This window comes from Echinops telfairi, unplaced genomic scaffold, assembly GCF_000313985.2.
Source record: "Echinops telfairi isolate 266 unplaced genomic scaffold, ASM31398v2 ScPeMD7_7441;HRSCAF=8479, whole genome shotgun sequence".
Lineage (NCBI taxonomy): Eukaryota > Metazoa > Chordata > Mammalia > Afrosoricida > Tenrecidae > Echinops > Echinops telfairi.
In genome coordinates this window covers 633,906-650,997 of record NW_022111341.1, presented here as the reverse complement: position 1 = coordinate 650,997, position 17,092 = coordinate 633,906, and the positions used below count along the sequence as shown (strand labels likewise).

The window sequence follows — 17,092 nt, the reverse complement described above, 5'->3', positions numbered from 1 at the left end:
GTCTTTCTGCCTTGTAGTGGCTAGTGGGTTTCAACTGCTGACCTTGACCTTTCAGCTGGAGGACACTTAACCCACGGTTGTCCATCTGGAACAATGTCTCAGTCTATCGTTGACATCAACATTCGTAAGAGTATAGGCTAGTTATTTTGTAGCGCATCCTTCTATTTGAGCCTGTCTTATGTTTCCCTATGATTACCATCAGGTTGTACGCTGGCAATTAGAATGCCCATTTGCTGGAGTAAATGTGCCCTCGGTGCATCACCTGGGGAGACACGGATGATGGTTTGCCGCAGGACTGTTGACGTTAAGGTGGTATCTATCAGATGCCTCCACCTCAGAGCTTTCATTTCCCCCTTTGCATTAATCTGTGGGAGATACATTGAGTGTACATATCCTATTCCTGTATATGCATATCTTATGTTCCTGCCTGTATAGTATACATAGCCTCTTCTTCATCAGACATTTATCCAAATTTAAGCATCCATCTGTTTTTTTATTTTTCTGGGCAATAAGTCTTGTCCATCTTAGTTGCCACTGCACCCTCTGCACCTGGTACAAGGCCTGTCTCTTAGTAGGTGTGCAGGTAATACTTCCCAAGTAAATGAAGGCCTCTATCTTGCAACCCAGTTACACACTCTGGTTCTTTAAAGGATTAAGTGGGTGGGGTGGCCTTATCCTGTGTCCCCTGTGGGTGTGGGTGTGGGGGGATGGGGAAGGGATGTCTCTAACTGCAGTTAGGTTCAGTTCCCTCTAGGGTGCCTTTTCAAGGTGATCCTTTGTCTGCAGGCCTCAGTCCACAGTCAAGGGCAGGACATGCATCCAGTGGTGAGTGAATATCAAGCACCCTCTTTGGAGTGTCAGTGTCTCCAGCCGCTGCCTGGGGTAACTTCCCTGAAGTGCGAACCTCCAGAGTGTCACTTGCAAGAAGGAAGTGGTGAGTGCCAGCGAGATCGCCAACTGCCCCACAGTCTTTTATGTGGCCTTAAGTTTTATTTTTGTGTTTGTTTTGTTTTCCAGCCCTGTATCCATACACGTTTTTAAAAAAGAATTATAGAATGTTAAATTTTAGAAACCATCTCATCCAAAGAGCGTACATGACCTACCCACAGTCAACAGGCAGAGCCACTTCCAGGATTTAAATCATCAACCCACTGACCAAAACTCAGGACGCTCTCTTCATTTCCAAGAACATTTTATATCCTTAACAAAACAAAACAAAAAAGCCCTATCATTTAAAAAAAAATAATCATTTTATTAGGGGCTCATACAACGCATCACAATCTGTACATACGTCATCTGTGTCCAGCACTTTAGTACATATGTTGACTTCATCATTCTTACGATACCCACTTTCCACTTGAGCCCCTGGTGTCAGCTCATTTCCCCCCCTCCCTCCCCCCTCCCCAGTCCCCCCTCCCTCTGATAATTTATAATTTATTATTATTTTATCATATCTTACCCCATCCAACGTCTCCCTCACCCACTTCTCCGCTGTCCATCCCCCAGGGAGGAGGCCACATGCAGACCTTGTCATCTGTTCCCCCTTTCTCCCTCTCCTTCCCTCCACCCTCCCGCCATCGCCACTCTCTCCACTGGTCCTGGGGGGTTCATCTGTCCTCGGTTCACTGTATTTCCAGTTCCTATCTGTGCCAGTGCACCTCCTCCAGTCCAGCTGGATATGTAAGATAGAATTGGGATCATGGTAGTGGGGTGGAGGAAGCATTTAAGAATCAGAGTAAAATTGCATATTTCATCGTTACTACACTGCACTCCGATTAAGCCTCTATCATTAAGCCCATTCTGACTCCTCGCGACGCTGTGTCTGTCAGCTCTCACAGTGGCCTCAGAAGTGTCTCAAGGCCCTTCAGCAGTGCCACCTCCAGTCAGGTGGGCTCCAACCTCTGACTTTCGGGAAGCAGCCAAGTGCCGAGTTCTTTGCAACACAAAGGCTCTCCTTATTTCTCCTTTATTTAAAACATTGTATTGCGTTTTTGGTGCAAGTTATTGTAGCAGTTTAGCTTCTCGCTCAATAGTTTGGCGCATATAATTCATTGCCTTGGTTACAGTTCCCACATCCTTATTTCTGTTGTGCTTGTTTCCATTCATCTTGCTTGGTCTAGGGCTCATTTGTAACATTTGGTTTTCTTTAGGTAATTATTTTGAAATGCACATACTCAGGGTGTTATTTATTTTATCAACAAACCTTTTATTTGACTGAAAGTCGACCTCTGCGAGTGGTTTCATCCATAAGTTTAAGGAGTCTCCTAGAGCAAGAGCCTTGAGGAGTCCTGTAGTCTCTACCTGTCCGGTTAAGCCTGGCTTTCTTGTTTTTAGGAATTTGAGTTCTGCTCTACATCTTTTTCCCATTCTATACAGGACCATATATTTTGCTCCAGGTTGCAGTGGTCCCTAGTGGTAGACAGGCACCATCTAGTTCTTTGGGTCTTAAGGTAGATAAGACCATGGTTTGTATGGACCATTGGTTCCAAAATGTATTTAGTCTACTGCCCCTTTTTAGCAACAAACAAACTTAGAGTTCCACTGGCAAGGAAAAACGTTTGTACTATAATCCATAATCCACAATAAGGTGTAGGTTTCTAAGTTTGTAGCCCCTTCATATTGTTTCAATGAATGCCCCCTGGGAGACAATATATCCCACTTCAGATATCAGAATGCCTCCACTTTGTGTCTATACTCAGTTTAATTGCACCTTCAGTTGCTGCAATATTGCATTCAAGTACTCTTCAAATATATAGTATGAAATTGCTAGAAAATTGTAGAATGATTCAAATTAGTCAAATATCTAGAGTTCTGGTGTAGACTGTTGGTACTTGTGTTAGGCTGGGTTGTCTAGAGAAAGAAAATCAGAGACACTCATTTATGCATAAGAAAGAGCTTTATATCAAGAAGTAATCTTCTATCAAGATGGCATCCCAGTCCAGTCCAACTCAAGTCAACAAGTTTGATGCAAGCTGGGGACCTCTTCAGACCCATCAGTGATGCAGAAAGGTGAAGCAGGGTGTCGGAAGTCACAAGTCAGGTGGTGCAGAGTTGTTTGGTCAGTGGAAATAAGGCAGGTCAAACAGCCCCAGGCAGACACAGAGTCTCAGCAAGCAGGAAAACAGGGACTGACTGAGAGTTCCCGATTGCTCCCTTATAAGCAGGCCACGCCTCCCAGGAGGCATCATCAGGCTGCATCCTAATGTACAGATTGGCCTCCACCCTCCACTTCCACACAATGCAAGTTGACATAAAGTCATCCAACCACCACAGACTGCTGTCATCCTGTACTGGAGTTTCGTCATTGAGTCTTTGACTTCCTTCTTTCTCTTTGTCCTTGAACACGTCTCCTCATATCTCCTCCTATCTTGCCACCCCCTCCCAAGTGTTTGGAGGATCTGGTTAAGGGACTACATACAAAGGACGTGTTATAAGCCAAGGCCCTCTGGACCCTTCCCTTCTGCACTGATCTCCGTATGGCTGCAGGGTCTGGTTGCTTAGGGAAGTGTTGGGTGCAGGGAAGGAGATGACCCACTGGACGCAGAGCTTTCAATTTCCAAGCAGGCTATTGGGACTCGATCATTAGAAAAATGTGCCGTTGGAGATTGACATGTTTTTGTATTTTTTTAATAAAAAAGACGTGTTTTTCCCCATTCAGTCTTTTTATTTTACACATCATTGTAGACAGGGGCTTATGGTCCCGTGTGCACCTTTATAAAAATAGCGTTCCTCTTTTGTGACAAGTACTTCCACAACTTTAAATAATGATTGCTTTACGTTTTAAAGTCTTTTGAAGAATCCGCAGTTGTTACCCTTCTGCATTCTGTTTTTCAGAAAGCACTTATTTTGGAGGTATTTCTGTTCCTTTTTCTTTTATTTTCAGAAGCAGAAGATGGTTTTGTATCTTGTCTTTTTTTTTCTTTTCTTCAGACAGCTAAGAGGATTGGGGCCACTGATCTTTCTGTGCTCTCTCCTCCTCTGCCCAGGCTTCCTCGCTAGCCCCTCCCTGTTCTTTGAGTTGCTGGATGCTCTGATTCTCATGCCTGGAGACAAGCTGACTGGTTTGGGGAGAAGGATCGTCTAGGACTCTCATGTTCTGTGTAATAAACAGGAGAGGAACTGCAGGCCTTTTCTTGATTTTCACAGACACATTCTGATCGGACCATGAAAAGCATGCATTCGGGTCCACTCACTTGAAATGGGGACCACGTGGAACTTGGCATTTTTGTGCAATCAATTTTGTCCCATATAATTCCTTTCCCAGTGTTTCTAACTCCTTTAACATACACCTGGTGGCACACAGCTGTGTCTCGACCATGAGGGAGCGGAACCGCTGCTCCCACAGCTGGATGTGGCCCTGCAGCCCCACCTGGCAGAAGGTGAGGGCTGGCAACAGCTGGTAGGGCTCTCAAACTGCAATTGTCGCAGAAGAAGCCGAGATGCTTCTGGCATGTTTCTGTCTCGTGATCTTCATGTTTGGCCTCCTGGAACAAACCAAAAAGATTATTTACAGCAATTGTATTTTCTGTGTGTATGAGTGCGGTACAGCATCCTGTCATGCAGTATGAGATTTAGAGGAACCCCCCTGAGGATGTTGGTTTCTTTAGTCTCCTAATGCTTGACTGCTGACACCTGATGCTTCCTGTCAAACGCATTGCCTGTTTGAATATGTTGATGGAGGAGTGAAAGGGAGCATGGGACATCATCAGTTCATTGCAGCTTATTCCCATTTTCTTCTCTTCTGTCTTTGGCAGTGGTAGGAGTGGTGGATCCGTATGCTGTTTAAAATGAACTTGCATATATGGGAAAGTATTCCTCTACGTCTTTCCTAGGCTTAACTCTGTTGCTGGCCCAGCTTAGAAGGATGTTAAGGAGCAAGCACAAGGTCTGATTGGGCCTTGGTTCTCACAGATTCTCCATTCTCTTTGTCCCTTTTACTTCTCCCTCCTTGTTGCCTTGTCTTTGCCCCCTTCCATTTCTGTTGTCACCCTTTCCTGTCACAACTCATAGCCCTTTCTTTGGGAGCAGGCTTGCTTCCCCTGTTGGGTTGGGTGTGTGTGCACCATGGGGGAGGTAAGTAGTAACTATGAATTAGAGACACAGCTGTTATTTCCAACAAGCTTTCTTCTAGCCGCACAGTGCCTGGTACTATGCAGACACCATCACTGTTTGGATTATTGTTGTTTCCTTTGGGACCAACAGCTCCCAACATGGACGATTCACACAGGTCCTTTCAGGCCATAGGTAATATCTCTTCCCTTTCATCTCTATTTCCTTGCCCTTTTTTTTTCATGTGTCGCTCCTTTTTTGCTACCTTTCACCCGGGTGGCTCATCTTTCCACTCTCCACTACTTTTCTTCCATCTCTTTCTTTGCTTAATCTTGCCTTTATAATCAACTCCTTTCTCCCCTCTCATTCTCTTCGTCTCTTTTGTTTGAAATTTTCTTCATGTGTGGTAGTACATTACTGTAGAACACCTCACAAGTTCATGAACCTCACACAGTTTTGTGGGTGGGAAACCCTGAAGTTGTAGAATTTTAGAATTACTGAGAGAATGAAAATAGTTGTGACACTTTGTTGCAAATGGTAAGATCTGAAAGTATAGGAACATTGTCTCCTCTCCATCTTAGTTCTTGAGTGTCGAACACAAAAAGGGTTTTGAGGCCCATTCCCCACATAGGGCATTCCTAAAGGTAGCAGTGTCTCACCCAGGATTCTCATCTCCTTTCACAGAGCCTGCGCCCCAGCAGCCAGCTCTCCAGCGGAAGACACCTGGAGACAAGGCAGCAGTGACTGTGGTCAACTCAGCCAAGTTGCAGGTAAGCAGGATGGTGGGACCTTCAATACAGGGCCCCACCCCCACCCCACCCCGCCACCCCTATTTTCTTAATCACCTCCTGACCTTTGAGAGCCTTCTTTCAGGTGGTACAGTCCCCCCTCCTCTGCTTGGTACAGAACATCCCAGGCCATGTGCACATCCCCCAGAGAGCTCTTATTGAGTGTGTGCTACTGCCACATTCTGTACTGTAGTCCTGGGGAAAGAACTAGACTCAATTACGGATTATGGGACTAAGGGGAGGAGTCGGTCACCTGGTTTCATAAAGGACCCCTACTTGCTGATGCTGAGGGACTGATACCTGGCTTTTGAGATCTCTAATTTCTCTCACACAAGAACCAGGGCTTTTCCCCTCACCTTTACCTTCTCAGTGTTCAGCATATGCCCAGTTATTACTCGTGATGACGATGATGACATTTTGTATCTCCAAGACAAAACTTCATCTTTTAAACAAAATGAACTGTTACTCTCTCTCTCTCTCTCTCTCTCTCTCTCACACACACACACACACACACCTTTTTTATTCTGTGACCCTTTCACGGTCACTAAGAGTCAGAATTAATTCAATGACAGTGAGTTTGGTTTTTCATTCCGTGGGAAGGTCAATCATTTTCCTAGTTATTTAGGTTTTCAAACAATGTTAAGTCTCTCTCTCACCTATGCCCTCTTGCACATTCCTGCAAGATCAATTTTCTCCAGTCTGTCCTTTCATCAAGCCTGTTTTTATCCCCCAAATATTTTATCTCCCCAAAAAGAAATATACAGAAAACAAAACCTACTTTTACATATATTTTTAATATGTGTGCTGCCGAAGCGAGCACTACATATATATATATATATTTTAAATCAACAGAGTTTCCTTAATGACAATATGATGGTAATACCAAGAAAAAGAATTTAATTTTCAAAAACAGTATGAATTTTTTGTACACACTAGGCCAGAAGAAATTACAAAAGAGTCGTTTTTTGGCACTAATGAATGATCAAGTTTAGCCCGAAGAGAAGCATTAAAGTCAGAACTCCAGGAGGAGGAAAGGGCACAGTGGAGGAGAGAATGGAGACTGGTGTTGCATCAGATAATGAAAGGTCAGGCAGTGAAGGAAGGAAGTAGCCCTCAGTGAAGTCAAGCTGTCGCGTGGAGGTAAATGGCAGATGGGCAAAAGGAAGAAACGAAGGAGACAGCCCACACTTTAAAACGAGGTGAATAGTTTGGTGCCCAAACTCTTCTCTGTGTGCAGTGTGTGGCGGCAGGTTAGTGTGTTGGTCAAGGTAAACTAGAGAAACAAATTCATAGACACACTGATGTGTCAAGAGCAATTGAATATTGAGAAACCATCCCAGCCCAGTCCACATCAAGTCCATAAGTCTGATATTAGCCCATATGTCTGATGCCTGTCTATAAAGTCCTCTTCAGACTCATGAACCACATGCAATGACACTGAATGCCGGAAGATCACAGGCCAGTGGGTGGGAAGTCTTGTAGATCCAGTGGCAGTGGAAGCATCTCAGTGCTGGCAGGGGTCTCCACGTGGTTCCTCCAGCTCAGGGCACTTGAGTACTCCCATGTATCTTGTCATCTGTAATGTCTCCCAGGGAGTGAGTGTTCTCAGTAGAAAGTCTCCAAGGGAGTGAATCAGTGTCCTGCCTCCAAGAGCTATTTCTCTCCTTCATGCCTCCAAATAAGGACATCAAGCTGTGGCCTGATTGACAGGCTAACCTCCACCCCTTCGCTCTTAATCCTCAGATTGTTACCAGATGATGTAACTACCACAGTTAGTGATGAGGCACTGAAGAAACATCACGCACAAAGAAACATCACTGCTTGTTTAAATAGGCATTCATTCTGTAACAGACCAGGCACTGTGTTCAATGTCAAGCAGCGAGAAAGAAAGGGTTGATTGAGAATTGAAATAGGAAATTAAATGCTTAAGGAATATGGGAAACAGAACTGGGAGGAGAAAGTATGTGGACAAACTACTAATGCATTAAGGAATCGTGGAGGCTGGGCCTCCTGTGGGGGAGACCTTCACGTTCATAATTTGGAGATGCATTTCAGTCACATTCTTCTATGTCAAAATTATTCCCCATGATGTTCCCCCACAATAATGCCAATTTGAAGGTGCTGTTTGCAAATACATGGTCACTTACTATACTTTGGAAGGTCAGCTTCTTGAAGACTGTCTACCTGAAGGTTATCTGCCACCAAAAGCAGTCAAGCCATCTAACCCTAACTACTGTGGCCCACTCCCTTCTGATGAGGATCCTAGATTAAGGTGACCAGACGTCCCGCTTTTAGTGGGACAGTCCCAATTTTTAACAATTTTTCCTGCATCCCGTGGCATTTTTTAAAAGTCCCGATTTTTGGAAAGAATGCATGACAAGCTAGGGTATATGGTTTTCGGCTGCCATGTGGCTATTTCGCCAGGATATGAGTTTTATTAATGGTGTCCCACTTTTGTCCTGCTTTACCAATGTTAACACCTAGTCACCTTATCCTGGATTATTCTCCTGAAGAAGAGTTCAGACATCGAAGGTCAAACCAGCTCAGAGATGACCAAGGTTACACTACCATCTTAGCTCTGGAACCCCCCAACCCCCATCTTGTTACACGTGTATCTCCTTGTCACATGTATGCCTCTTGTGCTTCCCCTTCCTATTGCGTGTATCCCTAGCTCATCCCCCTCATGTTACACATATACCTCTAATATAGTGGTTCTCAACTTTCCTAATGCCGTGGCCCTTCAATACAGTTCCTCATGTGGTGATGCCCCCAACCATAAAATTATTTTTGTTGCTACTTCATCACTGTAATTTTGCTACTGTTATGAATCGGGTGACCCCTGTGAAACCAAAGGGGTCGCGACCCACAGGTTGAGAACTGCTGCTCTAATACAGCCACTCCTGTTATGTGTGTGCTCACTGTGGCTTGCATGCCTGAGATTATATAAGCTCGTGAGAGAATACAGTTAAGGCTTCATTTTGGTTCTGGTCCATGTGGAAGAGGTGAGTCCTTGTATGCCTTGCTTCATGTCTCTTTAATTGACCCCTCAAGCACACAACACCCCCTTGGACGCATCGGGTGTGGACACTGGTCCCCCACAAAGGAAAGTCCATATAGCAGACCTTTGGGGGGCCAATGCTACACAAAGACAAGAAATAATTGGCAACTCCCCAAATAAGTCATTTCCAGGTCTAAGTTTTACAACCTAGATATCTCACTGTGCTAGATTAGAAATATTGAAACAGCCATTTTAAATGAAACAAGTGAGAGCGCTGTGCCTACCGTAGGTTCCAGGTCTGTTCAAAGAAGTCTCAGAACTCCTTTGTTTCCTATTGATACTCAGTTGAATTACACTTCCAGTAGCTGCAATATGGCTTTGAAGTACCCTTCAAAGACATAGTATGAACATGCTAGAAAATTGTACAATGATTCAAATGAATCAAGTAACTTTTGAGACGCTGTCATACTTCAAAGGAACCAATTCATCAACCTTTAAGACATGATCTTTATGCCATGAAGCTTGTTTCTCCAGAACCTCCTGACTTACGGGCTTTTAAATATTATTCTGTAAAAACTTTTCAGGAGTCTGATACTCTTCAGGACCAAGAGTTTATGTTTATTTTAGACTTAGTCCAGCAGGACCCTGGATAGTGAGCAGTCAACACTGAGACACTGAACAGAGATAGGATTGAGACAAAGAACGTGAGGTTAAAAGCAGCTTTATTAGGGTAGGAAAGAGCTCCCGGGAGGGAAGGGACAGCAGAGAAAGGGACAGGAGCATCTTGAACTCCTGGGCAGTTCTGAGACCCAATGAGGTAGGTCAGGGAAATCGCAGCTTGTCAGTGAGGCGGTGGGAGATATATAGGGCTTGAGCTAGGGAGGTATACGTTGACAAGAAGGGAGATTTTTTATCGCAGCTGCAGGACCTTGAGTCAGGATGCCATCCTTTGTTGTTTGCCAGCCTACTCCCTGGAGTGCTGGGACAGGGGCTGCACAAACTTGGTCTGGAGCGATATGCTCCTTGGAATGTTGGTGCAGAAGATGCATACTTCAATAGGTCAGTCATCTTCCCGAGAGGCTGGAAATGGGAGCCTTGAAGTTCTATCTTCCTGAGGAGCTGGAGAGGAGATGGGAATTGCCTAGTCCAGACCAACCCAAACAGATAGTTGTGCAGGGTGTAGGGTAGTTCTTTGTAGTGTGGAACTGTCTCACACTTTGTAGTGTGGGGTCCAGCTCCCCCTTGAATGGGTCCTTAGAACATATACAGTTAAAACAAGGCACAGGATTCTGTCTCCAATGGTGGGTGAAGGGCAGTTTGGAGATTATTCCACCATGGGGTTGTAGAGTGATGAGGGCTGCAGGCCTCCATTCAGCTTATACACAATACATAGTCCTTCCGTGTCTTGAACTTGGATGTCTGAGCACTCTAGTGTATGGTGACCAGATTTAAAGTGGGACACCATTGACTGAGGGTGGGGTTGGGGGTGGGGTGGTGGGGTTCTTGATTAAAAATTTGGTCTATATGGACCAAATAGACCATTCCCTAGCTTGTAGTGCATTCTTTCTAAAAAATCTGGACTTTTTTAAAACGCCAAAAATCGGACTGTCCCACCCAAAGCGGGATGTCTGGTCACCTTACTCTAGGGGAATACCCCATATTTAAGAGACAAAAGGAGCAGATCACTCCTTGAATGGGAGGGACAAAGAGCATCTGATTGCGCTTAAAGATAAGCATACTGTAGCTGGATACTGAGTAGCCAAGTGCCCTTAGGAAACAACTTTCTATTAGCATTTTGATGGAAGGAAGTTGTGGAGACCTCTTTCTGTCTGGAGAAAGTGTAATTGGCATTATACCTCTCTCAGAACTGAGCTGGTCTTCCAGGTCCTGTGGCCAGGAGTACAGAGACTAGGTTACATACACTCTCTTCCAGGTCCTCAGTTTTCTACATTGCAGGATGTTAGTCCTTGGCAGGAGGTGGTAGATGGCATCATCATTATAACATGAAAAGGTTTCATAAATTAACACAGTACCCTGAGTGGTTCATGTTACGGGTCTATAGTGTGGTATTCAACACTCTTCATAACTGGACCCGTTATCGTTCCTACATTGAAAAACAAAGAAATAATTTCTTTTCAGGTATTGGTGAAGACTGAAGAAGCAGCCATCTGGACCCTTGTCCCACCGGAAGGGCCACATCTGGGTCTAGCTCAGAGGACCCTCCCTGGAAACTCAGTACCGGAGAATGTGACCAGTCTCAGTCTGATGAGTAAGGACAGACCTTTGGCCAGTCCCTCCCTGTGTGTCCTCACTGTCTTCCATCATTAGCTGGATAACTCCTTGTGCCCCCCTGTCTTCTACAAGCCCTAACCCTTTCTTCTCCTCCTCGTAGCCTCCAGACAGAGCTCAGCCCCTATTCTTTCTTTCTTTCCTCCTTTTTTTAAACACATTTTATTAGGAGCTCTTACAGATATTATTACAATCCATGCTTCCATTAGATCAAGCATCAGATCAAGCAATAGTTGCACAATTGCTGCCATGATCATTTTCCAAACATTTTCTTTCTTCTTGAATTCCTTGTTATCAACTCCCCCTGCTGACCTCACCCCTGAACCCTTAATATATTATTATAGTTATTATTGGGTTGTTGTTGTTGTTTTCTGCCATAACTTACACCATCCAATGTATCCCTTCACCTAAAATGTTGTTGTTTATTCCCCCCTAGTGGGCAGCCCTATTCTTCTCTGTTCCTCTCAGTTGATTCTCCCAGCTTGTTGATTCTTGCTATTTTCTCTGATCATCCCACTGTATTCCTTGATTTCTTAGCAACTCCTCCTTTGCTTCCCAGTCAAGGGTTATATGTAACTTATTGTTTGTAGACATTCCTTCATACCCGGAAATCCCGTGTTCTCCTTTACCTACTTTCCTATAAAAGAGCTTTTCTTCACTACGAGAGTGCTACTGTACACGTGGAATTTTTTACCCAAATGTACTTTTTCTTGTGAGATCTGCTCCTTAGCTGGGCCCCGGTGACCCCTTTTAATGATTTCGCTCTCTCTCTCTTTTTTTTAACATTTAATTCATGGACCATACAATTCAGTGGGATGAATATATTTCAGCAAGTTGTGCATTCATCGCCACAGTCAATTTTAAAACACCTTATTTATTTTTGTACTCATTATTATTAGTTCTCCACCTTTCTCCCAACCTCCTCTGCCATAACCCTAAGAAACTATTAATCTAGTTATTGTCTCTATAGATTTACCTATTATGGATTTCGTATAAATAAGATCATGCAACCCCCCGCCCCCACCCCCAAACAAAATAAAACAGAAACCTCAATCTAAAACAAAGCAGAAAATAATAAAAAGTACAATAAATGAAAGATGAGTCCTAAGGGAAAACAATGATAACATGTTAAATTTTAATCTATCTCAGCATTCATTGATTTCCTATGTGCTTTGTTTGAGAGCAAAGCTGTGTACATCCCTAGTCAATGGACATAGGGGATTCATCAGAGGCTTCATGTACATGGGGACTCTGCAAATGTATTTTGGGCTTTCACTCTCATCCAAAGCTTTCTGCAAACTGGGTGCTCAGAATTTAAACTCTAATACAATTCCTGCCTCTGACTTTGCATTTTAATGTTTAAAATGCTTGGATCAAATAGGTTGGTGTGCTTCTTCCATGTGCACTTAGCTAAGCTTTTTAGGCCCCAGACACGAATCTTTCTGAGAGCGGGGCTCCATCTGAGGTCTTTACCACCCCTTGCTATACCACCTATATCTTCAGGGATCCTTTCATGGGAGTAAGTATTGAGCATGACAACAAAATAAGAACTGATTGCTCTTAGATTAGGGCTTATGTGATGTGAGAGCTCCTAATCCATTCATACATCTAAGGTTGATATATATCCCTGTTCTAATTTCCTGGCAGCATTATCAGCATTGTGAAAGATAATGTAAGTACCCTCCATGCCTTTGGTAATTCTAATAAAAGTATCATTAAACTAACCAGTGATATAGACTTTATAATACTATTGCGATAAGGGGAATATTCATATATGGGAAGGCGTTTTTAGACTAAAATACATGAGATATGTCCACTTATACATATTAAAAACTTTAAGTGACTGAATCCTGTTTAAGAAAACAATGAGAGTTACACATAGAGCACAGAGTTCAATAAGAATCATTCACTATGGCAAGACTATGTCTGTAAAGCTAAGACACATCTTCTAAAGCGAACAGCATATGCAAGTGGCAAATATATGGTATTCTTAAAGTGTCTATTATTGGGTAACCTTAAAGGCAAGAGGTTTGAACCAAAGCCAAAGGACTTCAAAATCCACAACTTTGGGGTAGCAATCTTCTCCTCTCATTAGGGTGTAACAGCTTTAAGCTCAAAGTATATCCGTTCCTTTAATGTGCATTCAGTGTGTCTAAGGTAAAGTGTCGTTCACTTGTGGGTTTTCCTATTTGGATCCTTCTAATACGGTGTATATTTATGCTATACACCTGGAGAAGACAAAAATCTAAAGATCAGCCACCTATAATTTGGGCCCTGAGTCACCAAGGGATAAAAAGAAACTCAGTTAAAAATTCAAGGTTAGCCATATCATATAGGATGGATTCTACCTTGGGGATCATAAAATTACTTCATTATCTTTCAAAATTGTGTCACATTTTGTATGCTTGCTAAGACAATAAACACCTGGAACTCCTGTTGATTTGCAGTTTGATTTGTTTTTTGTTTGTTTGTTTGTTTTAATTTAGAACACCCTATGTTATTTTTTTAAAATCAGGGCTCAGATGACATTAAAATCCTTAATACATTTTTTTAGGTGAAGAGAGTGTGACCGAAGATGGATTGTTTTATACAAAGCAGGAAATGTCGACAGAATTGGACCCAGGTGGGGGAACCCCAGGAATACCCAGCAGGTGAGTGTCATGGTGCTGAGTAGAACTAATCCTAGAGGTGGACAAAGGAATGACGATGGCATCAAAGGACCTAAATGATCAGAAGCCTGCTTTCTTAGATTTTCCACATCACAGAAAGAGCGCCGCTCACACTCACCTCTGTGGTGACAGGAGTTCCCATGCTAAGAACGTGACCTCTCAACTTAGAACTACTCAAAACTACTCACTTGAAGCACCACCCTTTGTTGCACCCAAGAATCCTAGCCTGAACTAAACTACCCTGCATGTTCACTCTTCACTGGGCAGCCTTTTGTTGTTGTCCAGAAGGCTGAGAATTTAGAGTGTAGGCTTCTGGTGAGGCTGACATGACGGTTAAGGAAGAAATAGCAGACTTGGAAGATAAATTAGGTTGAATAAGTATAGACTGTTGTCAACTTTCATTCAAGAGAGTCCTGAACAACAACAACAACATTAAAAGGAAAGTGGATGGTGGAGAAATCAAAGTTAGTAATTGATGCTTAGTAAGTGTAGGTTGTATGGATGAATGACTGTGTAACAGTGATGGTCCTAGTGTGGAAAGACCGGGACAAGAGCCCTTCAGTGGATTGATTTCTGGTGGAGCCATTAATTCCTCCAAGACTTAAGAGAAAAGGAGAAAGGAAATAATGTGATAATAAGTATGATGATCAGGACAGTTGGAGATTTTTATTAGCATTTGTTACTCCCATGGAAAAAGGGAGATAAATTTCACCTGAAATACCTTGAAGTTTAAGAAGAGAAATGAAGCTTCATAAACTTGGTGAGCTCTAGGCTGAGAAGGGTAACTAACTCTCAGTGACTGTGCAGTGATGTCTGGAGATTAGGAATGTGGTCACTGCGCTTGCTGGCTGCATTCAGCCTCGGTGACGGAAACTGTATCTCAAGGATAAAGACATTTAACTGCTTCCTGTGACATTAAGTCTGAAGATAGTCTGTTCCAGGTTTATACAACAGCTCACCCCACCATAATGGATGTAATAGAGATCCATTATTAATATGTGACATGTAAAATAGCCATTTCTTGTGCACGTGTGTAAAATTCACTTAAATAGTATTATTAATAGGTATTATTGTTTCTTACTCTTTCAGTCAATATAAAGTTTGAAGATACATCTAATTTCTAGCTATACTTTGATTCCTTTACTTATAACCATTCCATGGCACTCCATCTTATACATCTACCATGTTTTTCCTATCAGCTTCCCCAAAGATGGTCACCCAGATTGCCTCTAGCTCTCCACCAACATGCTCAGTGCTATAGTAGTGCTCCTCAAACCTGCCCTCTGCTTGAGAATTCTTTGGGAATAAATACCCAGGAACAGGATAACTATCATAGGACACGATTTTACTAAATTTAATTTAGATCTGCTAACCTGACTTCTATACTCCCGGGACAGTTGATGAAGGTTCCTTTATCATTTCTAATCCCCTCCAGTATTTGGGGTGATCTAGTTTTCTGATTTGGGGTCCACACTCTTGCTCTCTTCCTGTACTATAACACTAAGTATATTGTTTTATTGATTTTTAACCACATGATGACTCTGCAGCTCAAGCTATTATGACTTTGTTTAATGCAGATCGAAGGAGAAGATATCTTTTGCCTTATTTGCCCCTGATTTGAAATCATAAGCCATTCAGAAACCCCCAATAGCCTTGCCCTTATTCTCATTGTTTGAAATTGCGAATCACATGGCTATCCTAGTAGCTATAAAGGAGGCCAGGAAATTGCGTATCTTGCAAGGGGGAATGGGATTATCATGACTTATTGAGACCAATCATAATTCATCGCTTGAGCTTGGCTGCATCAGTGTCCCAAACAGAATCTGGCTGGCGGTTGAGAGGAAAGGGGCAGACGATGTTGGCAGGAAGACGACAGTCGACAGTGGTTGTGGAGCATATTATTGGGTATCTGAAACCTGATTTCATAGGATGTCACAGGCTGAGACTAAGTAGAGGGAGGTATGGATAGAGATTTAGGTTTGGAAAATCAAATGATGAACTGACAAGCAAGGAGAAATCAAAGAATACTCAGATTAAGAAGACTTTGAATATGACTGGTCACATGTTTGCTGACTATGTGGGCATAGGAAAGGAACATTATGAAATGTACTAAAAGTGAGACACTTCTAGTGTAAGCTTGGGGAAAAAATTCACACATAATAGAGTTCCTACCCTTCATCCAAGAGCCCTGGTGGTCCAGGGGCTAAGTGCTTTTCTGCTAAATGGAACTTTGAGGGTCAGCAGTTTGAACCCACCAGTCGTTCTATCAGAGCAAGATGTGGCCATCTGCTCCTGTAAAGATTACAGCCTTGGAAACCTCATGGGGAAGTTCTACTCTTTCCTAGAAGATCAGCTTGCATTGGAATAATGTGATAATGGTTTGGGGTTTCGGCTTTACCCTCAACAAGTCACCTGAGGAGAGAGGTATTGCAGATAAGGAGACTCAACTGCAGTGCTGTATGATGTAGTATCCTTGTTGCTACAACAGACCTGCGACAACAGGAGGCATCTGAGACTTGAATATCTGAGAAAGGAGATGACATCTAAGACAAGACTTGATAAGTAAGTAGGAATTTCCTAGATAAAGAGAAAGTTGAAAGAGGCAGACAAATGGAATTACAAATGCCTAGAGAGCATAGGAGAAGAACTAGGCTAATGTGGAGTCACTGGAACCACAGAAGAAGACAGTTTCAAAGAACACATTTCTGCTTGAAAAATGATGAGTCCTTTTTGGAGTCGGGTGAGAAGTCATCTGTTTAATTCTTCTATTGTAGTGTGTTTGGTTTTTGTGTTGCTGTTTGCAGTTTTTGCTCTACAGCATGTAGTGAGATTACTAGCTTTTCTATTGTTTCTCTCAGACCCTTCCTTCAGCTGTTACATAAGTGCCATAATCATTCTTTTACATTCTTTTTCTGGTAAATCCGTGGCCTGTTCAATTTCAGGCATTACATTCAGGCCTGTTCAAATTCAGGCATAACCCAATATATGGGTATTCGGTTATTTGTTTCTTTTCCTTGTTTTTGTGTGTGTGCACCGATATCTCCCGTTGTTTCCTTGACATCTTGGAGTCACTATAGGGGTGTAGGTAGGTGGTGTCATGTGGCAGTGGTTAACTCTGTTAGGTGGTCAATAGAAGGGTGTGGGCAGTTTGTATTAAGTATCTGGGAGAGAGTGTTAAATTAGGTATTAGGGGAGCATTCAGAGTGGTTTATTCTTTAGACATAATAAGTGAAGTGTAAATTTCTAGAATTAAAAAAAAGGTGTTTAAGAGTTTTCATTTTAATCCAGGGAATCCAGGG

General features: G+C 42.8%; 1 protein-coding gene and 1 pseudogene across 1 annotated transcript in view; one reads left to right on the top strand and one right to left on the bottom strand.

Moving 5' to 3' along the window:
- Positions 1-17,092, top strand: part of PGBD1 (piggyBac transposable element derived 1) — a 24,797-nt gene that overhangs the window by 4,730 nt on the left and 2,975 nt on the right. The window contains exons 3-6 of the mRNA XM_004717412.3: positions 787-934; positions 5,734-5,819; positions 10,975-11,104; positions 13,679-13,775. Coding sequence (XP_004717469.3) covers positions 787-934; positions 5,734-5,819; positions 10,975-11,104; positions 13,679-13,775 — 461 coding nt within the window. The remainder of the gene's footprint in view (positions 1-786; positions 935-5,733; positions 5,820-10,974; positions 11,105-13,678; positions 13,776-17,092) is intronic.
- Positions 3,809-5,974, bottom strand: LOC115872695 (annotated as a pseudogene).